The sequence below is a fragment of the Carassius auratus genome, unplaced genomic scaffold (assembly GCF_003368295.1).
Source record: "Carassius auratus strain Wakin unplaced genomic scaffold, ASM336829v1 scaf_tig00011994, whole genome shotgun sequence".
In the NCBI taxonomy this organism is placed as follows: domain Eukaryota; kingdom Metazoa; phylum Chordata; class Actinopteri; order Cypriniformes; family Cyprinidae; genus Carassius; species Carassius auratus.
The window spans coordinates 108821-128987 of record NW_020524254.1 but is presented as its reverse complement, the minus strand read 5'-3'; the positions used below and the strand labels follow the sequence as shown (position 1 = coordinate 128987).

At 38.7% G+C, this 20167-nt stretch overlaps 1 protein-coding gene across 3 annotated transcripts; it reads left to right on the top strand.

Annotated features, from left to right (window-relative positions):
* The first annotated feature begins 16942 nt into the window (after positions 1-16942).
* LOC113073331 (uncharacterized) lies at positions 16943-19717 on the top strand. 3 transcript variants are annotated; one of them, XM_026246244.1, is made up of 4 exons: positions 16943-18272; positions 18444-18512; positions 18622-18790; positions 18870-19717. In XM_026246244.1, the coding sequence occupies exons 1-4, from the start codon at positions 17606-17608 to the stop codon at positions 18997-18999; spliced, it is 1035 nt and encodes a 344-aa protein (XP_026102029.1). In that variant the 5' UTR covers positions 16943-17605; the 3' UTR covers positions 19000-19717. The 3 variants fall into 3 exon arrangements, with proteins under 3 accessions (XP_026102029.1, XP_026102027.1, XP_026102026.1); XM_026246242.1 differs by having other exon boundaries at positions 16943-18512; positions 18870-19002; positions 19228-19717; XM_026246241.1 differs by having other exon boundaries at positions 16943-18512.
* The last annotated feature ends 450 nt before the right edge of the window (positions 19718-20167 follow it).

Genomic DNA, 20167 nt, shown 5'->3' with positions numbered 1-20167 from the left:
ATCTGTTCTATATTTATTTATATTTATTAAAAATAACATCATTATCAATTTGCCACTTCTATAAATCAATTACTTAAAAAAAAAAAAAAATCACAGATCCCTTTACTCTTACTCTAATATATGTATCATGATACACTAATGATTAATTATTACTTAATACAAAATTATGTTTAATAATAGAAAACAAAATAACTCCACATGATGTTTCTCTCTCTGTGCCATTTAGTACTTTCAGACAATGATGTGTGTCGTTAATAATTTATTTTGCATGGCTGCATAATGTAATGCCGAAATACACAATAATATGTTTTCAATTTCAAAAAGTAAATTAAAATAAATCATGATCGTTTTCTAAAGCATGTTTTCATGGGTGTTAATCGCTTCATTTTTGTTGGAAGAAAAAACATCTGTGACACTGTGATAAAGGCTGAAAGTGAACGCAGCGAAGACGTACTGGTATTGGATGCGAGAACACACACACCACACGCACACACGCACACACACACACGCGCACACGCACACACACACACACACACACCTTGTACTCTCTGATGTTCGCTCTGCTCGGCGCCCCTGTGGATTGAAAAACGCACTGAATCCATGCAGACTCAGATAAGGGGAGATGCCGGAACTTGATGCAGCTTGCCACCGTCTCAAATGAGTTTTTAAAGGGGACTGAAGCGATCACTAATTAATTAATCAAATAATTTTTTAGGGGGGCTGGGCATAAGTTTAGGGGGGCTGAAGACCCCCTAAAAAGGGCCTAGCGACGCCCCTGGCGACGACCGTGAAGGACAAGAGAGGACCAGGCCTGGGACATTATTTTACGTTTTGGTTTTTATTTGCGCGCACCAGTCGTCCGCGAGGGGCTGGTGCGCCATTTTGTATTTATTTTGAATATTAAAATGTTTTGATTGTGCGCCGGTTCCCGCCTCCTTCTTCCCGATGAATATGGAGATTTGTTTGTTACAGTGGTGCCGAAACCCGGGAGAAGGAGGGACGTGCTGCTGAAGATCCCTCGCCGCTGTGGTGAATCCGCGGTGCCCTCGAGCAGGCGAAGTATGTGCCGCCATGGACGCTCGAGGCGGTGGGCTGGAGCGAGTTGCCGGGGACGGGCGAGCTTGCTGCCGGCCGCCCACTAAATGGAGGGGCGGCTGCCGTCCGTGAGGGAGTGGAGGAGTCGGCGCCGTTCGCCAGGGGGCCGGAGCCTGCCGCCTCCGTGATGGAATCCTGCCGCTGCCCAAAATCGGAGGAGCCGTCGCCGTTCATTGGGCGGCGGAGGAGTGTCGTGCCGTCCGCCGAGGGCCGTCCAGTGCCACCGCCAGGCACCGCGGAGGAGATCACCCAGCTGGTGGAGGGCCGAGCAGCAGTGCGTCTGGGAACCGGAATTTTTTTTTTTCTCTCCCCTCTCTCGTCCTTGTCGCTCCTCCTTCCATCTCCTTTTCTCTCGCCTCGTCTGTCCTACCCCCAGGTTCCCGCAGGTCCCCATGAGCGGTCCCCCCCGGAGGGAAGGAGGGGGGGGGGAGTAAAGCACAGTCTCGAGGGTACCCCCCGGCCTGCGAGGGGCGATGGGGGTATGTGGCGATTGGGGCGGGGCCGAGAGGCGTGGGAACGAGGAGTGAGGCCAGGTGTAGTGATTGGAGATGAGCTACACCTGCGCCCCACCGCCAGTATCGAGTAACACGTAGGAGATGGAAGGATATAAAACTGGAGCGATGACCGTGAAGGACGAGAGAGGACCAGGCCTGGGACATTATTTTATGTTTGATTTTTATTTGCGCGCACCAGTCGTCCGCGAGGGGCTGGTGCGCCATTTTGTATTTATTTTGAACATTAAAATGTTTTGATTGTGCGCCGGTTCCCGCCTCCTTCTTCCCGATGAGTATGGAGATTTTATCGTTACAGTACCCTTTTATTTTCTCAATGTATTATAAATGTATTGATTATTGCCTAGTAGATGTTTCCCCATATAAATTGGAGTATCTGCAGTTTTATCGTGTGTTAATCAAACTTTAAATGTGTGTAATTCTGCATTTGAATTTAACTTCATGTTTTGATCATTTATATATGTTATTTTTGGTATCTGTTTAATCGTCATGCTTTGACGGACTCACTTATATAAAGGACATTTATGAAAAATGTATTAATCTGGAATTACGAACTTGCTAGAATATCACTGCTGAAATCTGATAAGCCATAACTTATGAGAGTGGGTGTTTCCCCAGAGACAAAGGAACTTTTTCCCGCTTCAGATCGCGTACGTTCATTGGTTGTTCACACGAACAGAGGCGTGAACCATTTCAAGCCATAAGAGCTGACCCAGGAAGTTCCTCCCTCTTTTTTCTCTTAGTCCTTCTCCGCTTCCACGCTTCTGACCCTGCTGGTCTTTCTTCGCGGCCTCGGTCCGCTCTCCTATCACCGTCCCTCTCAGCACGGCGGCTGAGAGGACAGCCGTTCTCATGGCTCCTTCAGGAGCTTTCATCTCGTTGTTTGTTTCTTTTCCTTACTAAGTTTATTCTCCTATTCGCCTCTCCACATGAGGAAGACGAATTCTGAAACACTGCTTTGTTGGATCTTTCAAATATCGCGCGATTCCGCAGCAACCCGCGGAAGACACGAAAGAACACGCCTTGCCACAAAGGACCACGCTGCTCCAGCTCACGCTGCTCCAGCGCACGCTTGTCTGGCAAGTCTCAAAACACCACACTCACACGCACGCTGGACCCATGCAAGTATCTGTGACGAGTGGGGCGGGGCCGAGAGATGTGGGAACGAGGAGTGAGTCCAGGTGTAGTGATTGGAGATGAGCTACACCTGCGACCCACCACCGGTCTCGAGTCCCACGTAGGAGATGGAAGGATATAAAACTGGAGCAACGACCGTGAAGTACGAGAGAGGACCAGGCCTGGGATTTCAGTTGTGTTTTGGTTTTTATTTGAGCGCACCAGTCGTCCGTGTTTATTTTGAATAATTAAAATGTGATTTGATTGTGCGCCGGTTCCCGCCTCCTTCTTCCCGATGAATATGGAGATAATATTATTACAGTGGTGCCGAAGCTCGGGAGAAGGAGGGACGCGCTGCTGAAGATCCCTCGCCGCTGTGGTGAATCCGCGGTGCCATCGAGCTGGCGATGATGTGTGCCGCCATGGATGCTCGAGGCGGTGGGCTGGAGCGAGTTGCCGGGGACGGGCAAGCTCGCTGCTGGCCGCCCATGATGTGGAGGGGCGGTTGCCATACGTGAGGGAGCGGAGGAGTCGGCGGCGTTCGCCAGGGGGCCGGAGCCTGCTGCCATCCGCCGGAACGGGGAGGAGCAGGGAATGGGGACTCCTGCCGGCTGCCCAAAACCGGAGGAGCCGTCGCCGTCCACCGGGCGGCGGAGGAGTGTCGTGCTCATCCTTTCTCTCTCATTCTCTCTCTCTCTCTCTCTCTCTCTCTTGTTTGGATTCCGTTATGTCTTGTACAAAGTTTACTGTCTGTATTGTCGTACGCCTATTTACTCTGTGTGATTTGTAGTTTGATGTATTATTAGTTCAATTATTAAAAACCAATATCTATTCATGATTGCCTCTGAACAGCTCACATTACGAGTCAATGAAATGTCTGATCTTTAGCTACACGATCTTTACTTTTTAGTAAACAATTTTATAATGATAGGATAATGTTTTCATAATGTTTCATAATGTTTTCAATGTTATCACTATAATTGATATGAAGAATGGAATATTGACATATTAATGAGTAAATTACAGTGCCATGTAATGAGTTATTGATACAGTATATGCAATTGAGCTATTTTTCATCTTCAATAATTTTAATGTAACTGTCATATGAGATATATGTATTAATCATATTCCTGATTAATTATTCAAATTCCCTATATATCATTTGAGTTAATAATTATGTACAACCCAGTGCGGCTACACTGAACCGACTGACCACTCTAACAGAGGAGCTAGTTCAAGCATTGCAAAGGTATCCGTCATTCAAGTAAACCTTCGCCATTAGTGACTTCCTTGGTCAGCCCACGCCTCGCCTTCCAAGAATGGTTTGACAGAATTCTGACTAAGTGTAGGGGTTTCCTGTTACAGTGCTCTCTTTTTGTCAATCAACAGCCGCTATTATACCCCACGGAATCCAGCCGTATAGCATTCGTTTGTTCCGGCAGGGCGTTAGAGTGGACAATAGCAGTCTGGAGGACGGATGGTTCCGCTTTCCCCTTGTTCGAGGCATTCCTTCAACAGTTCTGTGAGGTATTTGAACATTCTATGGAGCGAGGAGATGCTGGAGAGCAGCTATTAAGCCTTACTCAAGGGAGGAGCTCAGCTGCGGAGTATGCTCTCTAATTTCCACACTCGCAGGAACCAATGCAACTAGGAACGACCCACATCACGCCCGAGGAATGCGAATGTCGTGGGTCTTGCTTTAATCTACCAGCTCAGTTAATCACTCAGAACAAAGTATTTCTGACTTCAGCACTTGTAGATTCGGGGGCAGCGGGGAATTTCATTTAAAGTGAGTTTGTTACTCAGTGCCAATTGACCCTCACTGCCTGCAACTCACTCTTGGCAGTGGAGGTTCTAGATGGATGACCCCTCGGCGACGGGAGGATTCTCCAGATCACAGAGGAAGCCACGCTCCTCATTGGAACCTTGCATACAGAAACCATATGATTCTATGTCATCAGTTCATCCACTCACTCCATTATCATTGGACTACCCTGGCTGCGCACCCATAACCATCACATCTCCTGTAGAGAGAATCAAATTATCCAGTGGGACCCCTCTTGTCAAGTTCGCGGTTTGTCCAAGATTTCAAGAATCCACAGCAAGGCCTCTGACCCCTCTGTTCCGGATGTTAACAGCCTAAATGTGCCAGTCGAGTACTCTGACTTAATCGAGGCCTTCATCAAGAGAAAAGCATCTCAATTACCTGAACACCGCACTGTAGACTGCATTATTGACCTAATGCCCGGTACCACACCGCCTAAGGGAAGAATCTTCCCTCTGTCACAACCAGAATCTGAAGCAATGAAGCGCTACATCGAGGAAGAATCGGCCAAGGGCTTCATCAGACCTTCGTTTTCACCAGCTTCAGCTGGGTTCTTGTTTGTTAAAAAGAAGGGTTGCACTTTATTTTACAGTACGTGTACTAACATGTACTTATAGTGTACTTACAGTGTATTTATCTAAGAAAGTTCTGGTAACGCAAGGTAACTACATGGGGTAGGGTTAGGTTTAGGGGTAGGTTCAGGGTTAGTACCTAGTTATTACATAGTTATTGTAATTGCTATAATAAGTACATAGTATGTACATGAAGAACAGGACTGTAAAATAAAGTGCTACCAAAAGAAGGATGGGGGATTGTGGCCCTGTATTGACTATCGTTGCCTGAATTATATCATTGTGAAATTTCACTTCAGCGCACACTTGTACATTAAATCCTTCTGTTTTCAATAAAAGTAGATCCGTGTTGTTTTTCTCAGCAGTATTCCCATGGTGGTCACAAAAACAGACAACCATGAAAAAAGAAAATGCCGCTGACCAGATTACTATAAAAAGCATCATTTGGATTGTCAGTTCTTCCTTAGAGCTTCCTGATGATGTGTATTCGCTCTGATACCTCAAACTGCAATGGAGGGAGCTCAGAGTCCCACATGATCGGCTGCTTTACGCATCTCATCTGCATATTAGCGTCGGCCCTGAGCCTCCGCTCTACACACGTCAGGTCTGCTTCACCAGCCTGCGGTAGTGGGGCATGACTTTACTCTCCGGAAGGTAGAGTGCCATTTCCAGAGCCACCAAGATAGTGAACTCAAAAACAATCAGCTCCCGATGGCTGATACGGAACCTCTCCTCCAATTTCTGGAGACAAAGAAAAACAAAAAGATATATATTAGATATAAAAAGATATACAAACACTGACAACTTTGACAGGGTGAGTGCATTTTTGCCATTGTTTTCAACAATAATATTAAGAAAGTTTCTTGAGCATTAAATCAGCATTTTAGGATGATTTCTGAAGATCATGTAACACTGAAGACTGGTGTAATTCAGCTAAAAATCCAGCTTTGACTCACAGGACTAAATTACATTTTAAAATAGATTAAAATACAAAAGTTATGATAAAATGGAATAATAATTCACAATATTACGGTTTCTCATTAAATAAATGCTGCCTTTTGAGCAGAAGACACTAATCATCCCATCTTCAAACTTTTGAACTGTCGTGTATGTGTGTTGTCAGGAAAATGTGTGTCGGAGCATCACTCACATCAATCTAACCATAACCCTAACCCACTGAACAGATTTCTCTCTTCAAACTGATGAAAAGACGGAAAAACAGAGATGCCGGGAGACATAAAGAGAACAGATGACAACGACGACAAACTAACAAACATATTCAATCACAAATGTAACTTACATACTTCATTCAGTTATTTGAATTTATTCAGTGAGTTTTCATAAGGTTTTAAGGTGTCTTTTGAAAAAGTTTGGTTTCATCTGGTTATTGCATACATAACAATATGACCATATGTCTTATTGACATAGGAATATTCGTTTGCATGTAAACAGTAATAGAAAAAAAAAACATTTAAAATATAAGTGTACCTTCTGATTTTGCTCAGTGTGAGTTTGATGTGTGGGAATGAGCCTGTCCTCCAACAAAAAACGACCATATCCGTCGTTTGTGCAAGCACCTTATTACGTCCTATATTTAGGTTTTAAAGTTAAGCGCCCTCTAGCGGGGGTAAAAATAATGACAGTATCCCATTGCGTCTGTCGTCATGAAATGACGTATGACGTCATTACCAATCAAAACGCACGTTTATTTCCTACATATTTTCCAACTTATTCGTTTGAATGACCACAACTAACCCCACCCCTAAACCTAACCCTCACAGAAATCACATGCTAAATTATGATTTATTGACCATTTACATTTTCGTGCACGTCCGTTCCTGTGATCGAACCCACGATAGCATGATTACATTTCAAGGTATAAAACAACAATCTACCAACTGAGCTACACGAAACACAAATCAGAGTGCAAATAAAAGATTCAAAAACATTAATATGAAAACGACCTTTTGCCGATAGGGGCATAATTGTAGTATACGCTCTGATGGGTCATATTTCAGGGATTTGGACAAACGACCTATACGAGCGTATTGGTTGGAGGACAGGTTAAGGCAACCACAGCGAGAGAAAGAGAGTGACAGAACAATCACCAAATTTACATTAGTAAGATAATCAGATTTTTTTTTATTACAGTTTATTACAGTGTCAGTAACAACATCAGCTGGATAAGTTATCTTTTTCATGTCTGTAGGTCAGACCACCCTGCTTTCAGCAGTGGCTTAATCACACAGATAGCCATTCATCCCCAGTGTAACAATATAAAACTTCATAATCATCGGGAAGAAGGAGGTGGAAACTGGCGGACACTGAAAACAAAACTTTAATAATAAAATATACACAAACAAAAACCAATCACAAAGCCCAGGCCTGTCGTCACTGTCGTCGCTCCTCTTTTGTATCCTTCCAGTCTCCTCCGTGGGACTCGAGAACGGTGAGTGGAGCAGGTGTTGCTCATTTCCCGAATCACTCCACAGGCCACTGGTATTAATTTTGCGTTCCTGGGTATGCTTTTTTTAAATTCTCAAATACAGGCAGAAACATAAATTTCTTCTAAAAAATAAACACAACGGTATATCATTCACCCTCCTTCATCTAGAGAATAACATTTGTTTTCAGCAGCAAGGAGAGTGTCAGGTGTGCCTTCCTGTTGACATGAGAAATGGTTTCTATATAAAATCTTACACTGTCAGCAGATCGCGCCACTAGTGTTTGGCCAACTCAGAGACAGCTTTTCATCCTACTCTTAGCATGTGCAGAACAAGAGTGACTCAATTCATTGTCGAAATCTCGAGATAAGCCTAAAATTACGATAGTGACAAATATCGTTAAATAACATGAAACTCTCAGGTTTCATTAAGAATATTTTATTTTGTGTTTAAAAAATGAACGAAGGTTGGCTCAACATGAGAGTAAATAATGATGACAGAATTTTCATCTTTGGGTGAACAATTACTTACTGCTTACTTAGACAAGGGCTGAAAGCTAATTTAGAAGAATTGACCATTTGCACAGAGCTTTCTTTAGAACTTCCACATAAAGATAAGCCAGCTTGTAAACTTTCAGCGAAGAGTCATTTGATGTTGTGGTAGAGACTCTTGAGACCCTCACAGAAACCTCTCCTGTCTCGTTCTTGTCAGAAACTGAGAAACTAAATAATTGCAAAACTGTAAAGAATGATAGCGGCATTGACATACAGATTTCTGTCTCTCCACTGACAGTTCACATGATTTTGACACTTCAAAAAGTTCATAAATACATCATAAAATTAATTCATATGAATTAGAGCAGATCCAAGCATTTCAAGTCCTCTATAGACACTTGACAGATTTAGGTTTTTATTATTAATCAACACACATAGGCTACATAAGATTCAAGATTCAAGATTTTTATTTGTCACATACACAATTATATAGAGCATATATTACCAGCAGTGAAATGTGAGTCAGGTCCGCTCTATGGACAGTGCAATTATTATTAAATTGTTGAAGAGTACAACACATATGAAAATATACATAAATATAGCTATAAAAGAATGAAATAAAAGTAAACAATAAAAATATAAAAATTTCATATGAAAAATGTGTACAAAAAGATGTATACTGTAGAATTAAATATAAAATGGAAAATAATGTGCATGAAAGTACACTACGTATAGTCTTATACAGTATATTAACATATGTAGGGATGTAGAAGAGGCAAATGTGCAAACAGGTTGACACTTTCAGTATGTCAGTGTGAGGAATTTAATAATGAATATCTTACTGATAAAGTGAATATTAAGTGGAGACATGAAGATGTTAAGGCATGGGGGAAGAAACTCCTCCTAAACTCTTACATAAAGCAAGAAGTTCAATATTTTTTTTGATGGAAGCATCTTTGCAATGTTTTGAATTTCTTCGAGTTTTGTTGGAATGAACTTAATACTTCTGTGATCAAGCTGCTACTTGTTGGACTATTCAAACTACTTTTATGTCATTATTTTAAATGCCATATCTCTCAGTGATAATGATAAGACCTGTAAGATGGTTAATTCACTGTAAAGTCATGTATATTTATAGCACAAACAAATTAGACTCCGATGGGACAGATGTGACAAATGACTCAAGTGTATAATGTATACATTGTCCTCTGTGATCAGTTGTTTTTAATTTCTATAATAAAATAATGGATTGCGTCAAATCAGTTACAAAACATGCTCATTCAGACGTGTTAGAGTAATGACTAATACTTTACATTACGTGTCCATGTTAATACTATAATATTTAACTACAAAAATAAAATACAAAAATAAAATGTGCAATTATATTGAGCTCCAGAAAAAAAAAATATACACGTTAATTCCATATTGTTCAACAAAATTACTCATTATTTACATAATAAGATATATAAAATAATACTACACAGAGAAGTCCATGTAAACTATCAGAATAATAGCCTCTAAAGTGACGTGACCCCCTTCAGAAACCCGTACAACCCACCGCGGTCGAGACTCCAGCGAAGAGCCGCAGCTCTGCACTGACAGCAGGGTCGGAGACTTCCGCGCTCCGAGCGGAGTGGGCTGCAGACTGCACGGGGACAGGAGATTGCTCTGCGAGGAGAACAATCCCCTCTCCCTCTCCAGGAACATCTCGTTACTCCCGGCGTCACTGAACCTAAAATCCGACGGCAGAACCAGGATGGGCGGGACATTGAGCAGTCCGAGTCTGGGGACAGAGAGGCTGGGGAAGGTCCCATAGCTACTCGCCCCAGCGGACAGTCCGTTCACAGTCGCGACGATGTCAGAGCACTGAAACTCGGCATCACTTGGACCCGCTGCGCTCACATTGTTCCGCACAGGACGTCCGTCCAAAGATATATTAGTGAGAAAGAAAAGCGCAGCTTGTCTCCTCCGCGAATCTATACTTTTCCGCAGATGCTCTCTGTGCAGTTTGCCAGTGCACGGGTTCAGAGTGCTCTGCGTACTGCACGCAGCAGCAGCCATTCTCAAGTAAACAGCCCCGCTGCTGCTCAGCTCTGTTTCTACCCGGCGCGACTCGCCCGGACACGCCCACTCTCATCTGATTGGCTTAGAGTACAGGATTTTAGTAAATGAGCGTGTGCGGATTTCATTGACTGATAAGTCATGGAGCGTTTGAAATAACTTCACAGGTGCGCTCTGACAGAAGAGAGATAAAATGAACGACTGCAGTCTTTAGATGCAGTTTTTGCTGCTTTGTTATTATATATTCATATTTCAAAGAGTCAGTACAACATTGTTTGTACTTTTTATTTTCCTTCTGCATTATGTAAAACTTGCTGCAAATTGGAATGACCCTGTGAATGTGTTTCCTTGTGTTGAGATTATAACTAATGTAATCTTTCTAATGTAAGGTGACATGGTGGAAAAGATAAAAATCTCATGCAAATTTAGTGTGTTGGAAAGAGGTTGATGTAGGTGAGTGTTAATGTTTCACAAAACCAATAGGGTCTTTTGAGAATGGCAGCAAAATATGCTTCTATATATACACAAACCTATTACACATACCAATTATACATTTACATATGTACCCACCCCCCACCACCATTCACATTTTTGGGTAAAACAATGATATATTTAAAGAAAACAAAACAGAACATTAAATAAACAAAGAAGTCATGGAAATAAGAAACAACTGAAAGAAAATTACATGATTTCTTACAAACTACAGGAATGTGCAGGATTTCTTCCTTTATAATAATTTATTTTATTTTATTTATTTAATAAATTTGTAGACTTTTTAACTTAAATTGAGCCATTGCAATTTACTTAGTGTCTTTCTTTTCAGTTGTTCTGTTCGCGCAATATATGAGGTAGAGACATAGGTAATACAGGTTTATTTATAGATATAGGCAGACTTTTATTTCTGCTGCTTTTGTGTGAACAATCTTAATGAATGACTTATCACATACTGTACATCATTACAAATGAACATTGGAAGCCTGTCAATATCCACAGTACAGCTGGAAAAATGTCAGTTTACAATAAACAGATCACACATTTTCAGCTCATGGATTAACAGAAGGATAATGTTGCTTTACAAAGGGAACTCTACTTACCTGTATGTCCATGGAGGCACCGATAGTTTGTTGATACCATAATTTAAAATGAGGATTTTGAGATTTTTTGGAACACATTGAAATTCAGCGGTGGTGCAGTTGCATGTGGATATGATCGGCGTGGGACAGTCCTGTCATCAGCAGCATCAACTGAAAATCAGACAATTCTAATGCAATGATTCTATAATACATTTTTACAACATTGCAATGAGCCTATAAATGAGTAAAAAATTTATATATTTAGTTATAATTATAAGCCTATAAATAAATAATATTTATATACACACACCACCTTTAATGCATTTATTTACTGCAGTATAATGAGAAGAATAACAGAGTGCAGTAAACAGTAAAGCAGTGTATTCACAATAAGAAAATACATTAAAATAATATGGTAAGACACACCAATCTGCAATATCAAGCAGAAAGATTTGAGAAAGTTTTTGTTCAGCTAAAAACAGCTGGTAGCAGAGGAAACCAGAAGCCAGACCCATAAAAGTACAAATGACCACGCCCACTCATAGAGGAAAAATAAGGTGGATTGTAAAAGTGAGTAATATATATAAAAATTTATTCTTTTATATTTATTATATTAGACATAGTATGTATGAATATCTAAAATTATTAGTAAACCTACTGTCTATACTTCTCACCTATTAAATAATATACCAACATTTGTACTGAGACAATGGCGTGAAACAGAAAGTTCTATATATAATATTCAATTTATAGAACTATGATAATAATAATAACAATAATAAACAGCTTAAGTAATAGAATCTTTGTCCATTTAAAAATATACATTTTGATGTACAAAGAGAGACACAAATGTGTAAGAAGAGCCAGTGAGTCAAATGTGCCTCAAGCTAAAATCATCAGGTAACTCACCAGCAATACAGACATCATTCTGAGATCAGCTTAAATCTCGCCCTGTTTAGGTAATTACATAACCAGTAATAAGGTGAACCCCTTTTTTTGGCTCCCGAATTGTGTTCCCTTACGAAAGGGATTTACCAATATATTTCTTAAAATATATTGTGATATATTGTAATTTATTATTTTCCCTTTTTATTTTCTAATATTTTATATATTTGAATACATTTAATAATATATTGATGATACATATATTATATAATATATTGCAAAATATACAAATGGTTGCCGCTTTTAATGTATTGCAATATACTGGAAAAATATAAATATATATAAGAATATATGCCTAATATATTACATGATATTTACCAATATATTGCAATATATTTTTGTTTCATAAGGGTTAATAGCCACTGTGAACCTACCCATCATGGAATGACATGAACTGCCAACGTGTTTCCCAAACAAATTTGTATGTTGTTACAGGCTCCAGTGGATGTATTGACTACTTTATAGTTTCCATAATGGAGTCAGAGAGCTGTCTCTCACACCAACCCAGTCAGACAAAGTGAGTGTGACAATCAAAATCAATATCAAAGAGGCATAAAGAGAAAATATTAAACAGTGTCTTCTGTTTCAATGTGATGATAGACTGGGGTAAATGAGAAAGGTCAGTCGTGGGCAAAAGCGACAAAATGTTTGCTTATCCTCCCACATAATACCAGAATTTGATAGTTTAAAAAATGAAAATATAAAAATGTAGTTTTCCAAAGCATAAAAAAAGCCATGACTAGTTATCTTGTAGTGTTTTGTGATGTAATTATATTGATCATACATAGAGAAAACCGATAAATCATAGATAAAGTTGACATTTTAAGGGTGCCTTTCTTGTAGACAAGTAACAATCAAACCATGAATGGAATTTCTAACTAACGAACAGTGACTATTTCAAGATTTTTTCAATTAGATTCATCGTAAATTGTTTTAATTTTGTATTTGATGTGGTAATTATATCCCACGAAGAAGGGAATCCCATCAACTACGTTGTCACTGCTGTATATTCCATGCTCTGGAATGAACCGTCCACAGTAAATATAGACAGAGGCAAAGCGCTGGTTTGCATATTCTGCCTTAGAAAAACAAAGAGAGTAAACCACATGAAAACATAACTGTATCAAATCTCACCTTTGATTTTTAGATATTCAATTTCAAGACCATATTATTCCTAAATGAATAACTTTTTTATAATATATAAAAACAAAATGAGTATGTTGGTCAGACCTATCTGTTTGTTCACAGAAATAAATAAACAAACAAATAGATCCGATCCACATACTAATTTTGCTTTTATATATTATAAAAAGTTGGTTTACACACACATACACATATGTAATTATATATATATATATATATTTAAAACATGTTTTATGCATTAAAATCAATACAATTTTGTCACCATCTCTATAAAATAAAACAAACATAGTTTACTCATAATTTCTAAATAAGCATTATTTTTTCATATATTTAATCAACATATAGTGACTGGCATACACTGTAAAAAAAAAACACGTAAAAAAACGAGCAAATGCATGGCAGCACAGGGTGCCAAACGTTTGCCATTAATGAAAATAACGGTAAAACCCCATGAACTGAAGTAACATGCTTACACAGCAACAGGAAAAAAGAACATTGACCATACAGTACTATAAAATGTTTAAAACGTAATCTGAAATAACATATTTTGTCTGTATAATTGCAAATACATGCATAGACCATTAAATGTAATGGCATTATTTGACTGTGAGTTCACGTAACATGTTTAAACCCTTATTTAATAAAACATGTTTTAACTGTAAATGTAAAAACTTGGTGTAGCAGTTGTTTAACTAAACATGATTTGAATGTAGATATAAATGACATGTTAACAACATTACTTTATAAAGCATGTTTTGACTGTAAACTGAAATCATGTTTTGATCATTATTTAACAGTTTGACTGTAAATTGAAATAACATGTGTTGACCGTTATTTGAAAAAAATTAACTGTGATGGACCATAATTTTGAAAGGGATGTACAGCATTTTGATTTTGATTATGGCTCACAGATAATTGTATATGTAGTTCATGAAATGTATGTTATATGTCACAAAAAGTAATTAGAGAAAATAATTTGTATTTTTCCCTCTTTATTTTCTTCTGTTACAGTAGTTTCCATTGTATATAACAACAATATTAAAAACTTTAAACAGTGCTACAGTACCATCATCTGAACATCGCTTATATGCTTAAAATACAACATTGACAATTCAAATTAATTTCATCATTGCCTCTTCCACAAACTACACTTCGAACAGAACAATGGTCTCCAATTCAATCTCCATGTTGATGCCTTTAAAAAATAAGAGAGAAAATGGTTATATATCATACATCACATATCTATATTCATTATGTCTGATCATGTTACTCTTTTTATATGTTCTTGAGTTTCGTACATAAAAAAAAATATTGTTTTTTTACTTCAAAAAATTTTTTGTTCATTAAATATGTAATGCACTTACAAATTTTATGATGGTCCATGACACCTTACTTCTTCAGACAGTTTAGTGATGTGACCTCACCCACTGACAAGGCCAAGGGTGCACTGCAACAGAAGAAACAACGTAAATACAGTAACACTTGTTGATTACAATTTTATATTTAATATTACATGCCAGCATATTTACCCAGTATGATGACCTCACAATGTCACAGGAAATTTCCCCTTTTGCTTTCTATGGTAGACAATTTTTGGTGTGCGTTTCTGCACTGTTTTGACCTTTCTTGTTAAGTTCCGCCTTACGCACGCCATTGGTCAAACTGCTTCTCAATCATTGGCCTCGGCCCAACGGCATCAGCCAAGAGACAAAGCAGCAGCCTGTTAACTGCAGGTGGCACATCATGGCTCCAAAACAGCGTACAAATACCTCAAGGAAAAAATCTCTGTGTTTTTGTTTTGGTCGGGAAACGTGCTCATTGACATGGCAAATAAGCTAAAACACGGAGGGGAGTTGGGTTCGCTGGAATATTTACAGGCGTCAGTTTGTTTTCAAAAATCGTAAGTGACTTTGTTAAGTAGCTTTGTGAGTAAACGTGACCGTTTAGGCAACATATTCTGCTGTATGCATGCAATATATAACAGAATGTCAACAAAACAATCATGGACCTCGATGTCGAGTGGTGAATGGTAAGTGTTAAAAAAAAATCTGTTGACGTATCATCCAACGTAATTTAAAAGTTAATTTGCAACAGGTGAATACAATTACAATGGCTAATCACATACGTTTTGAAATCTTATTCTTAATGTTTGACGCAAGTTGCATTAAAAAGTATAAAGGTGTTTCAGAATTGTGTTGTTGTTTTAGAACGTTGCTTTCACAATCATTTAAGAACACTCATATGCATGGACAACGGATTTCATCTTATGAGGTGTGTTACCTTTAACCATATGGATGATGATGTATTTGTGCAAATTTTGTGATTGCTCTCTGAAGACAGTTAAGGGATATGTTAATCATCAAATCGTACACCGACATGAAGCAAATGCTCAGTTTCCATGTTGCTTCCCAGAATGCAAATTTAAATTCTCAAAATACAATGCTCTCAAAGCTCATGTTTATCGCCATCACAAAAGACCACATACTCATTTTGATGATTCGACGGGCACGTTTGTTTGCAACCATACAGACTGTCAACAACAATTTACAGACATGAACAATGTCCTTTCTCATCTCAGGTCACATTTAGCCAAGGGAGAGGTGGTGTGTTGTCCTTTTGAAAAATGTGACAAAAATTTCAGTTTAAGATCAAGTTTCACTGCCCATGTTTCACGAAAGCACAGGACTTCTAGATTTGCACAAGTACGTATTATGGATACTTTATCTGAGCAACCTTCTTCAGCATTTTTTGATGTTACTGCGGAGGAGGTTGATGAAAGTGAATTCACTGACTCCCTGACGAAATGTAACGCAAAGTCATTGTACATGAAAAATCTCTGCCTGTTTTATATGCAGCTACAAGCAAAATACCTGGTGCCATCGTCAACCATTCAGATGATAGTGGAGCAATATCAGAAAGGAATTTCTCAGAGAAAAATTGCAAAGAGTTTGAAGTTATCATCATCTGCAGTGCATAATATCATTCAGAGAATCTGGAACAATCACTGTGCGTAAGGGTCAAGGCCAGAAAACCATCTTCGGGCCCTTAGATGGCACTGCATCACATACAGGAATGCTACTGTAATGGAAATCACAACATGGGCTCAGGAATACTTCCAGAAAACATTGTCTGTGAACACAATCCACCATGCCATTCGCCGTTGCCGGCTAAAACTCTAGAGGTCAAAAAAGAAGCCATATCTAAACATGATTCAGAAGCGCAGGCATTTTCTCTGGGCCAAGGCTCATTTAAAATGACAATGCCAGACCACATACTGCATCAATTACAACATCATGGCTGCGTAGAAGGATCCGGGTACTGAAATGGCCAGCCTGCAGTCCAGATCTTTCACCCTTAGAAAACATTTGGCACATCGTAAAGAGGAAGATGCGACAAAGAAGACCTAAGACAGTTGAGCAACTAGAAGCCTGTATTAGACAAGAATGGGACAACATTCCTATTCCTAAACTTGAGCAACTTGTCTCCTCAGTCCCCAGACGTTTGCAGACTGTTATAAAAAGAAGAGGGGATGCCACACAGTGGTAAACATGGCCTTGTCCCAACTTTTTTGGAATGTGTAGCTCTCATGAAATCTAAAATGAGCCAATATTTGGCATGACATTTCAAAATGTCTCACTTTCAACATTTGATGTTATCTATATTCTATTGTAAATAAAATATAAGTTTATGAGATTTGTAAATTATTCCATTCCTTTTTTACTCACAATTTCTACAGTGTCCCAACTTTTTTGGAATCGGGTTTGTATATGTGTAGGTGTATATGTATACAAATCTGCAGATTTATTGTACACTAGTCAACATTTGAAGAGTTTTGTGTATTGGTTTTAAGACAACTATTATGAAAGGTTTTGATCCTCTTAAAATTTTGACTAGTGTAGTTTGATGGTACAAATCAAACTGTGATGGCACGGGGCCTCAAAACATTGATTTTGGAAATTGCATACATTGTGATCCGTACATGTGCCACTGTGGTGATTACCTGGTGCATGAATGGCCAAAACGTCTCCAGTTGGGTCCTGTGGTCCCTGTGAAAAATGCACAACCGTCTCCCCTCTGACAATAATGCACTGCGGACATAAAACAAGTCTGTGCACCACTTTAAATGCATACTATATATAGTGGCACATGAACAACCCACAAAGCCCCATGCCATCTCTGTTTGTCCGTTATTAAACTTCAATAAATCTGCAGCTTGGGAATAGGCAATTTTGCCAAAAAATTACAGCTGCATGAAAAGTGTTCATCCTGTAACCTGTGGACATTGGCTTATCTTCTAGGTGACAGTAGCTGTGAAACTTCGTTTTATGACCATGACTGGCATTATAGTTTTGATGTTCCATGACAAAAAATGCCAGCAAGTTTTATGGGAAAGTTGCAAAATGGCGAAAGGCCAAGTTGCTCTGAGAGAAGAAAGTTGGTCCGCATTGTTGCTTCTGAGATCCTGGAAGTCAGCAAATGTCCAGCAAAAAAAACATGTATCAGAAATAGCCCGACAAATGGTGATTGCATACCCAAAGTCTTTCAGAGATGAGATTAATTCCCAGGTTGTAGGAAGTGGATATGATTCTCTCCTCAAACAACTGGTGTGTAGAATTGACAATTTGAAAAGAGCAAAAGCTATTAGTATACCACTTTGTGGTACTCTAGAAGTATCAACAAAGAAACAAAAATTGTTATATGGTTGTATAAATTCTGATCCACAACTGCTAGTTGGAGAAACATCTGAATTGCAGCAGGAAAAGAAAGAGAAGTTGGTAGTAATGTTTCAAAATAATGAAAGTGATGTAAAGACAATCTATGACTTAATGACTTCTACATACACCCCTCAAAGAAACAGCATCCAATCTAGAAAGGAAACCAAAGATTTACTTGATGAGTGGCCATATCTTTTTCAGCCAGCAGGAATGAAAGCACACTTTAAAGAGCTCACTGGCATTGACATAAACAACAGCTTTGAAGAATCTGCTTCCAGTAAGTTCAGAAGAATATTGGACTACTTTCAATTTCAGTGCACAGAAAGAGCAAGCAGAGCAGGGAGAATCCTCACAAAGTATAGAGCTGGAGGGGATCATGTTTGTGGGGCCGTGATGTTGCTGCTAACCCATTTCAAAAATGACCAAGACCACTTTCTTGTGATGGTAGAAGACACCTCTGTTCCAAGTGATATATGCTCAGAACAGCTTCCAGCAACACCATGTATAGTAGTGTGTGGTGGGTATTATTTACTATGATCTTGCAACACAATAATTCCTGGTTTTGGGTGATCAGAACTCACATTCTGTTAAATATTATGTCTTACTGATTTTGTGTTTTTTCAAAGGAGAGAACCCACTGACAGCCAGTGTGTACATGGTAGCAGTAGACCAGATGATTGTAAATGACCATCTCTTGAGTTTTACAGAAGCCCTGTATCTGATGTTCTCTCTTTACTATATATTGAACATCAGTTACCCTGTAGAACTGGGAGCCACACTAGAATTCTTGCAAAGGTATTTCATAGACTGCATTCCTTTGGTTAAGAAACATACAACAATTATTTAAGGATATTGTTTGTGTTGTGTTTTAAAGGTGCATCTTTAGGATAAATCCTCATAAAGGTACCAAGGTGGAAAAGAGAGAGAAAAAGAGAGCGGACTCTGTCAACCCCAGAGTATTGAGTCTGACATCAAAAATTGCTGCATTTGATTGGGGAGAGTAACAGGTATAGAAGCTCTGTTGTCTTGTATAGTAGTGGTAGACTTCATCTTCTGTGTTTATCATTCATCGATGATAAAGTGGACCAAAGGACAATCATTTTTAGAATTAACTCCAATAAATGTGATGTAATTGTCTGTGGCCAAAACTGAGAGTATTTGGTTAAGGCTTGTTGCTGTCTCTGCTCTTCTTTTGGTTTGGGTTTTAATTGTAACTGTTTGTGTCCCCACAGACGTGGTCTTTCAGAAGATTGGCATTTCGCTGAAGAACAGGACAGACCGACTTTTTGTACTTCAGTGCAGCGCTTTGTTGCTTAAATCATTTTTATTACCTTGTGACGTGATTAGGATTTAGTTTATATTTATTTATTTGATTGGGACAGTGCATGTTAATGAACAAACATGGAATACATGCATGTAAACATGCTGGATTGTAGCCAAAGGCTAATTTCCATCCGTAGTCCCACGGGCTACAATCACACGGGTCACAAAACATTACATAATAAAATTTTCAACCACCATTAGTACATCGTTTATCAATAAATTAGCTAAAGCCCCATATACAATATTCACATAATACTTGAAAATTCATTACACTTCAAAATTATCAGAATCCAGGCCCAGTGTTTTTGTTTCTTTTAAACTGAACACATTTGTGTTCTGAAACATGCTTTATCCATTTTCTCCATGTGACATGTTCAGGATTATCAGAATTAATGTCGTTTTTTTTTTTTTTTTTTTTTTTTTTTTTTTTTTTTTTATTGAACAAATTTGTTTTCTAAAACATGACTTTTGCTGGGAAGTGTTTTTCCATTGTTTGATATTGAAGGTTTGCTATATAATAAAAAGCTGAAGTTGTTTACAGCAATACTCTGGCTACCATAATTTATTGTATAACATTTTACAAAAATTTGTGTTTCAAGAGTATTTTTAATTAGTTTTTAGCACTACTTCTGTCACACAGTATACAAAGATGTCCCTCTACATTTGGTTTAAATAAATAAATTCACTAGAAAAAGATTATGGCATGAAAACATGTAAGCCCAGATTTGCTAACTATTTGTGGCAGTGCACACTTTCTGAATGTGTCAGGGTTTTCAGAAGACATGATAGAAAGGCATGTACAGTGATTATTGCATCTTTATTGGATATGCATTTGTAGGAAATTTCCTT